At 41.0% G+C, this 15,887-nt stretch overlaps 2 protein-coding genes across 5 annotated transcripts; both read right to left on the bottom strand.

Moving 5' to 3' along the window:
- Positions 1 to 66: 66 nt before the first annotated feature.
- Positions 67 to 3,460, bottom strand: LOC114437957 (acidic mammalian chitinase-like). The gene is made up of 11 exons (XM_028408925.1): positions 3,029 to 3,460; positions 2,914 to 2,943; positions 2,616 to 2,820; positions 2,386 to 2,442; positions 2,104 to 2,269; positions 1,854 to 1,978; positions 1,481 to 1,604; positions 1,205 to 1,387; positions 929 to 1,045; positions 704 to 836; positions 67 to 610 (listed from the first exon to the last, which is right to left on the bottom strand). The coding sequence occupies exons 1-11, from the start codon at positions 3,051 to 3,053 to the stop codon at positions 324 to 326; spliced, it is 1,452 nt and encodes a 483-aa protein (XP_028264726.1). The 5' UTR covers positions 3,054 to 3,460; the 3' UTR covers positions 67 to 323.
- Positions 3,461 to 4,422: 962 nt separating this feature from the next.
- nfascb (neurofascin homolog (chicken) b) lies at positions 4,423 to 15,483 on the bottom strand. Of its 4 annotated transcripts, none has more exons than XM_028408919.1 (28): positions 15,368 to 15,483; positions 13,030 to 13,186; positions 12,189 to 12,310; positions 12,003 to 12,108; positions 11,725 to 11,915; positions 11,510 to 11,632; positions 11,215 to 11,433; positions 10,971 to 11,082; positions 10,641 to 10,828; positions 10,431 to 10,562; positions 10,190 to 10,333; positions 9,967 to 10,078; positions 9,730 to 9,893; positions 9,507 to 9,654; positions 9,291 to 9,415; positions 9,109 to 9,210; positions 8,836 to 9,033; positions 8,626 to 8,696; positions 8,312 to 8,534; positions 8,068 to 8,183; positions 7,556 to 7,766; positions 7,345 to 7,467; positions 6,877 to 7,050; positions 6,641 to 6,772; positions 6,400 to 6,469; positions 5,757 to 5,768; positions 5,593 to 5,628; positions 4,423 to 5,459 (listed from the first exon to the last, which is right to left on the bottom strand). In XM_028408919.1, the coding sequence occupies exons 3-28, from the start codon at positions 12,262 to 12,264 to the stop codon at positions 5,228 to 5,230; spliced, it is 3,540 nt and encodes a 1,179-aa protein (XP_028264720.1). In that variant the 5' UTR covers positions 12,265 to 12,310; positions 13,030 to 13,186; positions 15,368 to 15,483; the 3' UTR covers positions 4,423 to 5,227. The 4 variants fall into 4 exon arrangements, with proteins under 4 accessions (XP_028264720.1, XP_028264719.1, XP_028264718.1 ...); XM_028408918.1 differs by having other exon boundaries at positions 15,355 to 15,473; XM_028408917.1 differs by lacking the exon at positions 15,368 to 15,483 and having other exon boundaries at positions 13,030 to 13,542.
- Between the last annotated feature and the right edge of the window lie 404 nt (positions 15,484 to 15,887).

The following is a 15,887-nucleotide window of genomic DNA, read 5'->3' as shown; positions in this document are numbered from 1 at the left end:
TTTTTTTTTTTTTTAAGACTTATGCACCCAGCAAGTACACTCACACCAAAACACCACAAGAATGGCTATAAACATGTAAGAACTGAACTTTATTACAGACATACAAACTTACACAAATGCAAAACTTTACAAATGGAATGAAAATCAAATTTTATATGGTTACACCGTTTGCTACAGGGAACAAAATACAATCAGAGTACCTGCTCATCAAGTGTAACACACATATATTTCCCTCATGATTACATGGGTTGGTGGCAGATTTGTTTGTGTGTTTGTGTTACATTGGCTTCTGAGGAAGACACACTCTTTTGATGATGGTGTTATTAGGGCCAGTCACAGCATTTGCACCTGTCACTGAAAACAAGGTTAGGTGGACATCTCTGAAAGAAGGTGTTTCCATTGACACACTGGTAAAAGGAGCTGCCGTCACTGTCATGAACATAGAGGCCATCAGCCTTCCCAGCACAGAACCCACTTCCAGAAACAGCAGCTGTAGTGGTGGTGGTGGTGGTGGTGGTGGCAGCTGTTGTGGTAGTACCTGGTCCAGGGTGATTTGTGGTGATGACAGGTGGATGTGTGGTTACAGGAGGGGGTGGTGGTGGTGGGAGGTCTAAATGTGTTGAAAAGATAAGCAAAGAAATATTTTACTTAAGTGTAGATTTGGACAGAGATGGATGTGCTGTGAGGTGTAATTCAGGTTTACCCAAATCCAGAAGAGAGTGCAGAAAACTGATAAGAGGATAGTTTCCTTGTCCACAGAACTGTCCCTTAAAGTCATCCAGATCCAGAGCCCAGATGAACGCTCCTCCAAATTTGTTATCTTTCAGATACTTTGCCTGTGGAATATCAGTTTGTACTTTAAAATTTCAAATTCAGTGACATGCTATCTTGTTTGTTGTATCTCCACATGTTAAGGGTCATGTATTACCTTGATTTCAAAGCTTTGCCTGTTATCAAAACCAACCCACTCATTGCCCTTAGTAGCATAGGGCACCATTTGCTCATCAATCCAGTGTACACTACCTTCTCGCAGCAAAGTGCAAATCTGCAGAAACATGGAAAAAAAAGAAAACCTTACAAATCCTCAACATGGTTTGCAAAATATCTTACCTTGAAAATTCTCTTTATTTCCATATAAAAATATCCGTATTCATTTAATGTCATAATATGGGTTTGTGTCGTTTATCCCTGTGCGTTATCTGACCTCATAATAGGACCAAAACCCAGCTTCACGGGTGTAGGGCCCAGCAGAGGCCGGTCCGCTGGCTGGTGTCCCAACACCATTGACTGATGATGATGTGCGAAATGTGCGTCCATACGTGGGAAACCCCACCATGAGCTTTTCAACAGGAGCTCCTTGATCTCTCCAGTATGTCATAGCAAAGTCCTGTGAATAGTAACAGGTGTTATTCTTTAAACTATATAACGGTATTCAGCTTGATGAATGTTCAGGATTAGTTTTGTTGAAGATTTCACTCACCACGTTGTGGTAGATGTTATTCCCCTCGTCGACAGAGCTGCGATACAGAGGGCTGTTGTGACCGGTGAATGGATCCCATGCTCCATGGAAGTCATAGCTCATGACATTGATAAAGTCAAGGAACCTGTGAGACACCATATGGATTCAAGCATAAATTATAACACACAAGCTCTACTCCAAATTATTAGCTTTAACTGCAGCATTATATCACTGCCTTGATGTTTGTGAGTTTACGGCTGGGTTAATTAGTGTCTAACTTTTCTTATTATCCCTCTGTTCCTGTAAATCCAGGGGTTTGTATCACTACATACTGTTACTAAGGTCACAGGACACAAATCTTAACAATTAGAACTTCAGTGTAACACAGACTTACTTTGATACTTCAGCGATCTCATAACCGTTGTCAATGTTTCCTTTCCCTGCAGCTACTGCAGCTGTGAGCAGCAGGCGTGGTTGTTTCGTCTCAGCAGCTTCCGTTTCAAACGCGGCAAGAAGCTCCTTAATGCCGGAGAGGAAATCAGTCAAGATTAATGTTGAGTATTCATTTAATGCTCATTTAAAGCTAAACTACAGTATATGAGAAATATTGGGTGTATTTGTATGACAGAAATATCCATTATCACCTGGCACAAGAGTGTGAACATGTGCTCGTCCTCTGGTGGACTTCCTCGTGCACCAGGGTACTCCCAGTCCAGGTCCAACCCATCAAAGCTGTGAAGTCTCAAGAATCTGATTGAAGACTGGATGAATGTCTGGCGATTAGCAGGACTTGAAACCATGATGGTAAATCTGAACACATAAAAACAGATTTATAGCTGTGTGAGGTATTTAAGAAGTGATTTTACTATAATGAGTATCATCCAACAGCATCATGGCTCCATGTTGTCGAAGCCTTGTAGACTCACTGTGTGGTTCCAAAGTTCCAGCCACCCACAGCCAAGAGAGTCTTCAGCTGGGGGTTTCTGCAACAGAGATGAAAACAGTGCTTATTCTTACTTAGCCTGCATTAAGGAAATGCTAAGATATTAAAGTACCATGTGTAGGATGTAGTGCCATCTAGTGGTGAGTTTACAAATTACTTAAAACATTCCAACACTCAACAAGCCACAGTTTGACTGACAAGAGAATTCCTCACCTGTTCTTGAGTCCATTGAAGGATTGATAAAGAACGTCGTCGTTCCACTCGTAAGTCGTCAGTTCATTAGAAGTGCTGATAACTGAGAAGGCATAGATCAGGTGTGTGCACAGGCTGGGGTCCACATCGGCAGGCAGGAATCTGCCAGCACCTGGCCTATACTGGGACCAGTTGGTGAAATAACACACTAGTTTGCTGGATGACACTTAGAAAAAAAAAGGGAGAAAAAGTTACAATTAGGTGTCTGTTCTATGATTAAGAAGGCGATGGTAATAACATGTGAATAGTTGAGTCATACCAATGTGAAGGCCCATCAAAAGGGACAATCCTGTAAACAATTTAAACATTATTTTTCTTTTAGTTGTTGTTATTGTGTAAGATTGGTGCCTTTAAAAAAAGACAAAGAAACTTACCAGCCAGGATTGTTGTTGGAGCCATGTTGTGTGAGCTGAGCCTTTTCTCAGCTGTGCCACTGATCCACCAGGGCCTTCTTTTTATAGAGATGATAAGACAGGGACAAAGGCTGTATGTAGGTGACGTGTAATGAATACTTCAGGGGAGAACTGTGACTGAATTCCACAACATTACACTGCAATGAGTTGACAGAAAATGAATACTAATGATGATAACAGACTTTACTGCCTGATAAATCTGGATCATAACACATGGGGTTATGTAAATTCGCCCCTGTTAAATCATTCAGATAAGAGCAGCAGGCAGATGAGAAGACCCGATACAGCTATATGGTCATATAGAAAGTGCAGTAAAGAGCCTTTGGATACACTGCTCGTCCTTTGTCCCCATCTTCAAGAGCTGAAACTAATATTTTAGCAACCTGTTTGCCTGAAAATGTCAACCACTTTGCTAAAAATAAATCCAATCTCCCAACTAATCAATTTCTCTTTAAAATCCAGTTTTCATTTCATGAAGGTTAATGGGGATCTTTTCAACCCAGTAACCAATATAGTACTTAAATAAGCGTAATGAATGCCGATACAAGGCTGCAGACTGCTGAAGAGTTCTGACAGACTCACATTTGTCTCCTAGGATATTTATTCAGTGGCTGTAAATTCACATTCAGTTTGTCCTTAACTCAGTTTTGCTTAGAGCAAAAAAAAGGAAAAACCTTTTATTCCTATAATCAGAGGGCGCAATAATAAAAAGGTAGGTGTAGTTTTAAGTCTATCAGGGACTACAGAGCTGTATGAGGTCTGATAATCCAAACAGGTTTTTAGATAAGATGTCCCTTTTTGTGTGTGATCTCTGATGATGTAACTGCACATCGACCAGGGTTCAGCGTCTTTCACCAATTAATAACTGCTAATTTAAGAGTGCAGAAGATACAGTACAAAGGAGCTACTTGGCTTAGCTTCGCATAGCACAACAATCTTCCAGTAAAGCTCAGTATTATACGATGGGTATGTGTCTATGTGCTGACTGGTTGTAGGTTGATCCACTTGAGTGTCCAAGGATACTCTGAAGACGCCACCTGCCTTTTTATTGACTCCCAGAAGGAGGAGAAACGCACACATTTTCAACTGACAGTAAAAAAATCTTACAGGTACCATAGTCTGAAGAAGATAAAGGAGGGACTCTCAAAAGGAAACCACAGCCAAAGTGATCAATAGCATATACCTGGTGGGGGATATGGGTATAAGGGACTCCTCAAAAGCTGAGGAGTTCCGTGTTGTGGCGATGTCCTACTTTTTTTGTTTTGAGAGAAAGATAATATGCCTTTTGACCAAAAGTGATTTTTTTTTCTTTTATCCCTGTAAACATAGAAAATGCACTGTTCTCTGTTCAATCATAAAGTAGAACAAATATCTTCCCTTTATTTAAATTAAGAATAACTCTCTTAATACACAGATGATGTTAGGAGCCACATTAAACAAATGCTGTTACACAAGGTTAATGTGAAATTAGGAGACCAGTTCATGATTTTACTGCTGGTTTATGGCTGCCTGCTGATTCCCCAAAATGCTTTGTCCAAGTGAATTATCAGTCCCTTTAACACTGATCTATAAACAACCAGGAGGTCTGGGTTTACACTGTGGCGTCCCTGATGATAATTTAATTTAAATAGCAAGCATAAAAAAATAGCACAATCCTCAATCTTGGAATTAGCATAAAGAAAACTATAGTTATATTCTTGTTGATGAAGATTCTCAGTCATCCAGGTCATTTTCAGTCAGAAGGTTGAAGCACGGCAACTGGACGATTCTACAAGTCCAGCTGCTTTGCTTCAACCTTCTGTTATTTTCCTGCAACTGCTTTTATCAACATGATAAACCGATCCATCTGTCTCCTGTGATACGCAGCTACATCCCTACTGACAGGTGCAGTATTTATTTTACAAAACAACAAGGTAAAGCTTCCTTTTTATCAGACAAACAAGCTTCTCTCTAGAAAGACAATACCACATTTTCCCCCATGAAAGTTGCATCGTCTGCCAGAATGAGGAGGATTTAACAGCACCTCATTCTCAAGCTGTTGCCTCCTGCAGACACACACACTCACACACACGTTCCTCCTCCAGGTTCTTAGTTCAAGATGGAGAGTAAATGACAAGACAAGGTGAGCTGAAGTGAGGAGGCCCGTTGAAAGTTTGAGCTTTATGCCAGTGAGTAGATGGTGTTCATTGGTGAGTGGAGCTCTAAACCTCCACCAAAGTCCAGCTCCCTGACATCCCTCCTTGTTCCTGTGTACTGACCAATGAATGAGCCGTCCTCATTGAACGGTATCTCCCCTCCTTCACCATACTCCACCAGACTGTCGTCGCTGTCTGTTCGCTTCATCATGGCCTCCATGGACGGCTGGGCCCTCTGAAGCCCTCGTTCCTCCTCCCTATGACAGATTCAACCATTCAAAATTGATTTCTTTAAAGTAAAAAAAATATATGTATAATACACCATTAAACAACACATTTTCTAAAACATATTGCATTGCAGGAATACACTAAGAGCATATGCATACATACCTGCGAGGATAGGGCAGCGTGGAGACACGTACAATCCTAAAATAAGAGTTTGAGATGAATTTATGTTTACATTTCCCTAATTATTCCTTCACAGTATGTACAGTTATCGCTCAGAATTCTGTAGAATAAATAGTCAACCGTGTCAATGTGTAGTCATTTCATACCTTTCAAGGGAACTTGATTCAGTGCAAAACGAAGATGAGTGAGGAGAGGGGAAAGGTTTAGGAAGAAAAGTAAAAAAATAAAATCAGAAAATATTGTAAGTAAGATCAAAGAATTATTGTAAAGAAGATAAACAATCTGATTTAATCTGTGTCTGTGCAGCATCATGCTAATATTTAATGAAGAGTAAAGGATTCCTGTGGAGGAACTACATAATGGTACTATGGAAGAGTCACCAGCTGTTACACTGATTGACAGTAGGTGGTGATAATATGCACATGCCAGCAAAAATTCATTTTAAACAGTTGTGTGATTAAAAATCTTTAATGACTTCACTTTAGGTGGGAATTGGCTCCAAAATTCCACAGGGAGGCATTTATGTGCTAAAGTGGATGATAATGCACAGCTACAGAGCAAATTCATATACATACAACACTTCTGTTGTTTTAGTTTCTAACAGTGATAGTGTGGTATATTATGGGAAGTGTAATTATTTATTTGGTATTGATTACTATTACTGTGCCATTATATAAACTGTATGACATTATTTAACACTCTTTTGAAGCTTGGAACTGCATTTTTGCTCATTTAATGTGTTCTGTTAAAAACATATTTAAACATGTGTTTGTTAGTTTTAATGCTTACCGATAATCAAATGAGCCTTCCTGATCTTTGTCATCCACTGGCTCCAATGAAATGTCCTTTTTCTCCCGTACTGAAATTAAAAACAAGCCACACACTTTAACTAAACTTTAACTAATTTAACAGGGGACATGTTCACAACAAGTCCTATACCAGAGTTAGCTGTGAAGCTAATTTGCATCTGAGGCCTATTTCAGACAATAATTGGACAGTGATCCTGCTGGTGAGTTTTTTGGAACTGTACCTGGGTATTTCCCCCCTCGACTCCTCTTAATAAAGCAGACTATGAGAAGAATGAGCACCATGAGAGCCACGGCACACATGATCCCAATGAACCAGCCCTGTGTGGAGATGTCCACCTGGTCCTGAGCATAGACTGAGACACACATCATCAACAAGTCAACATCCCACTCAGCTCTTCATGGAGTTTGTTTAGTACATCATCACGTGTGTTCAAACATGGAGAAAGAGGCAAATTACTTTCTGTGGTGTAGTGGGGTGACTCTTCTGTATGCCATTCTCCTATCCCAACCTGAGTTCTTGCCGCCACAGAGAATCTGTATCGAGTGTAGCGGTCGAATCGGCGGACTGAGAAGCTCGTAACGTTTGGAGGGAACTCCTCGACACGCAGCTCCTCTCCCCTGGTGGCATTCACTGTGGAAAGAGAAAGAGTTTTCAGCTCACAAGGAGAACACTTGAATGCACACAACTGAGCTCTCGAGTACCTCACCTGCTCAGAGGGTAGCCACACAAGTGTTTATTACCTCTCTGAGAACACATTCAGTGGTATTCTTTGTTTTGAGTGCATATATAAGAGGGCTATTATGTGCTACAGGGACATGGAACTGCTTCTGCTGCTGTTATTACAGTTTTTTCTGTGCTCTCAAGAGCACTACATTCCATCTGGAAAGTAGATATGAGAGAGTCTGAGGTGGTGTGTTGGCGTACCTGTCTGGTACTTGAGGGAATACCCAGTAATGACACCGTTGGGCTCTGCTGGTACATCCCAGTCAACATAAATACTGTCCAGATGTCGTTGTTGGATGCGGAAGGAACTGGGAACAGATGGCACTACAGAGAAAAACACGGGGGGGGGGGGGGGGATGCTAAACATACATGTGCGACTTGTATCTTGGGTGAAATTGGTGACTTTTCTCACCTCCCTCAGGTGTTGAGAAGAATATATTATTACTTGGCGGTCCTTCATATCGATTGTTTGCCACCACTATGTACATCTTATAGTTGCTATATGGGATGAGGTCAGTAACGACCCCAGAAGGCTCCGGATCATTGTTTGGAAATGATTTCGATTTCATCGCTCTACTGACCCACAGCCACCTCAGCTGACTGCTGTCCCTCCAGTAGTAGACCTGAGAGATGATGAAAGGCAATGCATTTTAAACAAGTGGTAATTGCTTACTGTTGTTGTTCCAGACTTCCACATGTTGGACAGCATGGTCCAGTGAGGCATCTTTAACACATCCCACAACCAACTGTCACATCAATCAATGATTATACGCTCTAAATTAAAAAATAAAAGTGTACAGTTCAAATACAGGGCAGCAAAAACATGTAATATGCTGCATGTTACTGTAGTGTGTAACTTATGATATGATTTAAATACTAATACAATAATTGAAATAATTCCACAATAACTCCCAGTAAACTCACCTTATACTCTTTCAGTTCGCCCATGAGGGAGTCCCTTGTCACCGGGTCCCAGTGCACTGTCACCTGAGTGGTTTCAATGTCTGAGACTCTCAGGTTTAGTGGTGCAGCTAATGGACCTTTGGGAGAACAGAGATGACAGAATACTGACTAATACTGAAACAAATAACATGTCATACACACATGACTTCCTTCAAAAATTCCTCACTGACCACTGCATTATATTACAATGAATTTAAGTACTCACGATCTTCACCAGAGTAACCAATGACAACAGGAGACTCTGGTCCCAGCCCAAAGTCATTGACAGCCTGGACTTTTAACTCATAGGGAGTGAAGGTATCTGCGTCGTAGATGTAGTATCTCAGCCACTTAGTGGTCGCATTTTTCCACTCTTCTCGAGAATCTCTCCTTCTCCACCACACCAAATACTTCAGGTGGGGACCGTTCCACTCTCTCCAAGTCAGAGGCTGAAGCAGTAATCATTTTTTTTAATATATAGAATCTATAGAATAAGACATTGAAAATAATAATTTAGTATAATAAAGTTTTTTTTTATACCTCCCAGCTGATCTCCATGTTATTCCTCCATGTACCCACACCTTTTAAATTCTTTGGGATTACATCTGGGGCTGTGAGGTAAAAGCAATGCATAAGTCCGATTGTTGTTGGTCAGCTTGACAAATAATAAAACACTATTTGTTTAAAATACATTATTTGTTGTGTCTTTACTGTCTCAGGATAATGTTTTTCATTAGCATTTAAACCCACGTGCTCCGCTGCTCTGAAAGCGTGTAGATGGACGACTGGGAGGGCTCGCTCCAATTTCATTGATAGCAATGACCCTGAACTCGTAGTAGGTGAAAGGGTGAAGATGCAGGATGACAGAGTTGAGGGTGCCTGGGTATGTTGACAGGTTTTTCCACTTCCCAGGCAACCAGTCGTCATCATCATACTGCACTAAGTAGTCTACGAGAGACAGAGGATTACTCCAGAATTATAATATGAGTTTTTTTATTTTTGCATTTATTCCATAGCTTCTACCTGTAATGGGGCCGTGATTGCTGTCTCCGGGTACCCAGCTGAGTCTTACAGTGCGTTCATATGGATCCGACAACTCCAGGTCAGTGGGAGGATTCGGGCGGTCTACATATAAAAAAAATACACCAACAATTAAAAAGCTTGACAGGACAAACTGCAGATAAATAGATTTTAATTTATCATACCCATCACCAGTAGGTGTGCTGAGGCCGACTTCTGGTCCAGCTCACTCTTGACCATGCATGTATAATTTCCCTCATCTTCTCTGTGTACATTTGTAATGAGAAGATTTGATTCATCGAGGGAGACTCTGAGGAAGTCAGAGGCAAGATGCTGATTTGGTCACCCTGTAACAAAAAGTGAATTCAAAGCTGTACAAACAAGGGTTAATAAAATCCTACCTCCAACCAAGAGAGACAGGCTTTTTGTTCTTTATCCAGGTGGTTGTGACAGGAGTCGTGACGTCGGATTTTACAACACAGTCCAAGCGCACGTCACTTCCACGCATGACTTTCATACTCTGTGGCTTGGTGACAATGAATGTGGGCTCTAATGGGGAGATAGATTTAAAAGAACATCAGTATTACATCTTAAAAATGACTGAAATGACTGGGCGATCCCCACCTTTGACTTCTAAACGGACTTGATTCTCATCTCTTCCTGCAATGTTGCTGATTATACACAGATAGGTTCCCTGGTCTTCTATCCGTGTGCGCTTGATCTCCAGAGTCCCATTACTGTGTGGCTTAAAACGATTCCCTTCAAGGTTTCCTTGTCCATATTTGGACCTGTGTGAGCAAACCCCTAAATAAATACACACACATACACTGAACTTTACATTAACACAAAATAGGTTCTTACCATCGCAACTCAGGCACTGGAGAACCAAAGTAGCGGCAGTCTAGGAGGGTTCGACTACCTTCTATCACCTTAAAGAGTTCATTCCTAGGCCCCATAATACGTGGCGTGGCATCTAGAAGAAAATGCAATCATGAATAAAGAGTCCTTCACACATTCCTTCCTCTTGTGTCTTTAAAATATAATAATTTTAGGCTGTAAATAGTGAATACCAGTGTTAACTTACGTAGCACATTGAGAAACGCATTAGCCAATAAGTAGCCATACTGATTTGAAGCATTGCACTGGTAGACAGCAGTGTTTGCAGCAGTCACAGAGCGAAAGATTAGCGTGTCCCCTGACACCTGTCTGTTTGGCTCTGGTGTAGCGACTAAAAAAAAAACAACACAGAAAAAAGCAAAAGTACAGTCAGAATATAAAAAAGGATTTAGATTCACAATTTGAAGACATGATTTACAAAAAGGTACATTCTATTGGTTCCCCGTTAATGAACCAGCTGATTGTGGGACGAGGGGCGCCATCAGAACGACACACCAACCGTCCGTTTTCCTCAGGGGCCAGGATCAGATCGAAGGGCTTCTCCAACCAGAACGGAGCAGCTGTCAAACACAGAGACTGTTGGCTGTTTGAAAAGTGATGTGCAGCATGAACACTGTGCATGTTTATGGAGGTCTCACCTTTGACCCTGACTGTTATGGTGTGCTCAATGTAGCCTATCTTGTTGGTGGCGGTGCATGTGTATTCACCAGCATCATCAAAAGACGCCTTTGGGATTTGAATCATCTTGTTAAAGTTTTTTACTTTCATGCGTGGTGTCACTGCTAGATCATCTCCATCCTTTGTCCAGGTGATGTGAGGAGTTGGCCTTGATGATGATAAACAAGGCTTTACACAGGATGATTTTCATGAAATCAAAAGTGACACACTGAACTCAGAGAAACAGTCACATGACTGTCTGTGGCAGAAAGATAATAATGGCAGTAAAGTTTTGTTGTTTTGACACCTACATTCCTGCAGCGATACACTCCAGGAGCAGCTCCTCCCCTTGCAGGACCAGTATGGAGCTGGACGAACCTTTGGGAGACAGCCAGGTGGGGGCAGCCTCGACTACCGAACGAGCTGCAGAGGAAACCAACCACAAGACAGCCGTCACACATACAACATGAACCATTGACTCACAGACCCTGACTATGCAGGTTACTTGTGTAAATAAATATTTGTGTATCAACATTGTGACACAATCCTACTCACTTGTGAGCACCTTCACCACCACAGGCATCTTCTGCTGGATGACATTCTTGTAGGGGAAGCGGGCATTACAGCAGTAATCAGCGACAGAATCATTAAACAGCACATTAGAGAAATAAAGATCGCCATTAACTCCCATGGAAACCCTGCGGTCCTGCCGCACGGGGTGCATGGTGGGAAAAGGTGCTTGAAAGGGCCAGCTGAACGGTCTCGCATATGAGCCTGAAATGAAACATCATTATCTGAAGTTGTATTATCGCACAACGGCTAAATGTTAAAGCAATCAAATTACACTTACAGCTGGTCATCCAGTAGGTTTCGGGTTTAGGTGGGCCAGGTGGTGGGTCACAGGACAGGACTAGAGGCAAGCCGGCACTAACCACTACAGGCTCCAGGATCTCCCTGGGCCACACAGGAGCTCCTATACAAAGGAGCATGCTGATCAGTACAGCATGTGTGCGTCACTGTACGTCTTCTTAAACAGTTCATTCAACATTAGTTTCCTAAACTTACTGTAAAGTTGTAGTCTGATCTTGTTGGAGTATGCAGATCCATGCTCATTGGAGGCGATGCACTGATACTCTGCTTCATACTTCTCTGGATCGTTCCGGGCGTAGATGTCAAGAGTCCCAGAGAACCTTCGCATTGATACCTGTGAGTCACGTGCCACGTTGAAATACTTCCCATTACGCCTCCATGAGAAACTTCAAGATAGAGCAAATCAGTGCTTCAAGAGGTTTTTCTAATCAGGATTTAATACATGTATTTACTGAGCTGCTGCAGGTCATTACATAGGATGAGGGTTTCCTTTGGCTTCACACTCTATAACCATTGTATCCTTGGGGTCAACAATGTGCTCTTTCAGTGACTGCTTTATGATGGTTGGAGGCTGTCTCACTGCAGGCGGGCAGGCAGAAACAATCATTTAGTTACATTTAACAGCAGAAAAATGGACAGATTTCAAGTGATTCAGTCACCTTCCAGAGGAACATCCAGAGCCCAAACACTCTGCCAGAGAAGTAGCAGCAGCGCTGGTTCCACCAGAGTCCCCATCTTTACAGCTCATTTAGTCCAATAATGATGTCAGCCACCAAATCTGCTGTTAAAAGAAAAACAGTGTGGCGATGGCACTATGTAAGAATACACTAATAAGGTCCTCAAGTCATAATACTGAATTAATATCTGCTAAGATTTCAAAGTAAAACTACTCATTACTGTGTTAGAAATAGGTCTCTGTGAGTTTTGATTATACTATTATAATATATATAGATATTATATATATAGATATTATATAGATATATAGATATTATATTATTTATTACCATTTTTATTTTCTCATTCAATAAACTTTACTTATGTAATTTTTACAATAACGCCAAAAGGATAACTGTAAAAAATACTCATATAATTTTGTTAACAAAACCAGAAAAATTAAACAATTAATTAAAGCATATTAAATACAATTTAAAACAAATGAGTTCATTTAAACTACAATAAAGATATTATTATTAAATGTATCAAAATATAAAGTGTTGTGATGAAAAAACTAAATTATGCATTGCTTTTTTCTTGTTTTTACCCCTAATTAAACCAGATGTTTAGCAGGGACATTGACTGCTAGGAGTTGGGAATAATTGTTTAATGTGTTACAATGCAGTTACATAAAATAAATGTGCATATACCTTATTATTGTGCTTGTATATTTAATCCAATTAACTAGATCTCACTGCTGTATTAGTTTATGTAAGAGAAAAAGGTCTTGAACTCCTCAAAATATGTTGCAAGCAGTGAGAGAAAAGAAAAGTTATGACGACCTACCTCTCTCATGTAAAGTCAAACCAGGGCTCTTGTCCTCCCCATTTCTGTGGCGTTCTCTGTGCACCAATAATCCAATGAGTTTTCTTTCAGGAAATTATTCCTGTTTGTGCAGTATAGCAATTAAAGCCTCTGTCCTTCAAATATCAGGTCAAGAACCCTAGAAGAGTTGATACACATCAGTAATTGAGTTTCTGTCTGTCACTGCCACTTACACTCTGCCCACCCATCTCATGAATAATGAATGAGCCCCATTCAACACCTACGTCTCACCCACTTTACTGCTCTGCTTAGGCTCTTTCTGAATTCATTCTCCATCAATGTTGTCCGCACAATAAATAAACTACACAGATTTGTCCCTATCATAACTGAACATTGTTTGTAAAATCAGTTTTGTGCACAGGGTCGGGTCAAACGAAGCCACAACAACTTAGATTCGTCCCCGGCTTGCATAACTTGTTGGTTTTGATGACATCAAAATGTGGGCTGGAGAGAACAGTATGAAAGCAATGTCTGTCTTCTGTCATATGAATTTTACATCTCATGCCACGTGACATCCTGACGAAGGCTGAAAACATCCAACTTTCACATAAGAAGATCCACATCTGGAACTCTTCAAGTTTTTAAACATGCAGCCATTCGCACAAAAGAAGGAGAAGGTCATTACCACTCATCTGAGAAAACGTTTTCAGTGCCAGAGATGCAGGAGAAGCTGTATTTGTATCAGACAAAAGCCATCTCACAGCGGTCAACAGACTCCTGACATGTGTAGGCTTTCAGGAATTCACTCAGGGGCTGCCTTACAGGGATCAGCACTGGGCGAAACAAAAGGTTGGGTGGAATGGAAGGGTGAAATGAGGTAGCACTAATACACACATACAAATAAACTCATAAATGTTTGCAAGCTAGAAGTGGAACTTATTCAAGGATTTGGTTTCTAGCTGATGCACCTCTCACCGTCTTCTCCATACAAATTTGAAACACCAGTTGTGCTTCTTGGCTCTCAGAATGGGCTTTTTCTCCCCATGCACTGCACTGAAGCAGTCCTGGAAGTGAGCAGTGATCAGTGCCATGCACCAGATTGCACACTGGAGAGGCACAGAGGCGGACAGAGCCAGCTCAGTGACGACAAAAAGGTCTCTATGCTCACGGGTCTCCTTTGGCATGAGCGTCCGGGTAAGAGCAGATGGCATGTGAGAGGGAGTGTTCAGCCACACAAGCTGCCTGTTCACACTCAGAGCACCTATATCATTTGCACTTTGACGTCACCGCATCAGGGCGAGCACAAAAAGAAGATGGAGAGAGACTCCTGTTGACCAGGATGCTACATTATGTCACCACAACTTCGCTATCAACACATTACTGTCTCACACAAGACCAAACACTGACTATATGTGTCAATGCAATCAATACAACTGCAATAAATTAAAATTTTCTGGATTATGATGTTTACCAAGAGCTGTGAGGGTTATGTCAACATTGTCAGACATTATCAGTGCATGCAACACTGTAAATGCATGTGGCATTCTAAAAATTAATTGAACCGAGAAGTCACTGATGCTTATGTTTTGTTCTGCAAAAAGGATGCAGGCCCAATCAAAATCAGTCAAGAGTCAAAATCTCTACATGCATGTATACATACATTTAAGAAACAAAAAATTTGATCTACACTTGGTGGTTTGTTTGTATGATAGACCCATTTAGGTCCACCTCATAGCTACTAAGCTAACAGCTAACAGGCTGATCTACAGTGAGATAAGGAGTTAAGATAAGATAAGATAAGATAAGATAAGATAAAACTTTATTAATCCCGAAGGAAATTCTTAAAGTTTTATCTTATTATTAGAGTTAGCTGGCTAAGTAGCAGTTTGATCAGAAAACTACTTTTAAACTTTTGTGTGATGTGTAAAAATGATTTAATAACTACATTCTGTATTGCAACTGTAATTATTCTAAGTACATCCATACTTTACAACATGTATTCTGTTACATATTTAGGAGAATAAATGCACAGCATTATAGTGAACTTTTTACTTTTGGTAAACTCCTATAAATGCTTGTTTTTCACTGTAACCTGATAGGGCTGTAACATCATGTCAGACCTTTTAATGGCAGGAGCTGCACAATAATGTATTCACTGCCATATAAATCTGCTGAGGCAGTTCCTGACCAGCCCCATTCACAACTTAGAATATGACATCATTCAAATCCATTGATGCCCGCCCGTCTTGATTGAAAACAGTCCTTAACATGTCTACACACACAGCGATGTGTATTCTTAAACTAGTTGTCAAATGTGCTAAAGAAGATGAATGTTAGGAGTCCTACCTTTCGGTCTTACCTTCTTCTCATCCTTTGCCACAGCAGCTTTACAGCTCCACACTGAGCTTCACCTTTGCAGCAGCATCCATTTTAGTGCCATTAGCTTAAAACAGGTAACACAGAAGCCCATCAGGAAGGCTGTCCCTAGCCTGGGTCACACGCCTGGCGAACAGGGCCTAAGAGCCTGTTATAACAAATCCATTGTGAAATCCACACACAAATATAACGTCATCTTCACCATGACAGGGAGTCAGACAGAACTGCCATGTCACACACCCACTGGTAGATTAGGTTGAGGTGTAATCAATCAGGCGTCTAGCAAAAAAATAAAAAAAATTATCAAAATATTTTTTTAAGAGTTGAATAATTTGTGTATTTCTTCATGTGTGCTGTATCTGTTTTCAGTGTGTGAGACGGGGGGGGGGAGGGGGGAGGGGGTGGGCCACTGACCTTGTAACTTCACTCTGGCTGGCACGAACACACACTCTGGCTCACACAAAGCATTTCTGTCTGAAACAAAGTCAGTCTATTGTGGATGC

The sequence above is a fragment of the Parambassis ranga genome, chromosome 7, assembly GCF_900634625.1.
Source record: "Parambassis ranga chromosome 7, fParRan2.1, whole genome shotgun sequence".
Lineage (NCBI taxonomy): Eukaryota > Metazoa > Chordata > Actinopteri > Ambassidae > Parambassis > Parambassis ranga.
Note: the sequence above shows the minus strand (reverse complement) of the source record. Positions and strands in the feature narration are given on the sequence as shown.

Coding starts and splice junctions, on each gene's coding strand:
- LOC114437957 (XM_028408925.1), bottom strand. CDS start 3,053: ATGGCTCCAACAACAATCCTGGCTG. Junction 2,944..3,028: donor TCCAACAACAATCCTGGCTG/GTAAGTTTCTTT, acceptor AATTGTTTACAG/GATTGTCCCTTTTGATGGGC. Junction 837..928: donor GGCAAAGCTTTGAAATCAAG/GTAATACATGAC, acceptor GATATTCCACAG/GCAAAGTATCTGAAAGATAA.
- nfascb (XM_028408919.1), bottom strand. CDS start 12,264: ATGGGGACTCTGGTGGAACCAGCGCTGCTGCTACTTCTCTGGCAGAGT. Junction 8,535..8,625: donor ACATGGAGATCAGCTGGGAG/GTATAAAAAAAA, acceptor TTACTGCTTCAG/CCTCTGACTTGGAGAGAGTG. Junction 6,773..6,876: donor ACCCCACTACACCACAGAAA/GTAATTTGCCTC, acceptor TGTGTGTCTCAG/TCTATGCTCAGGACCAGGTG.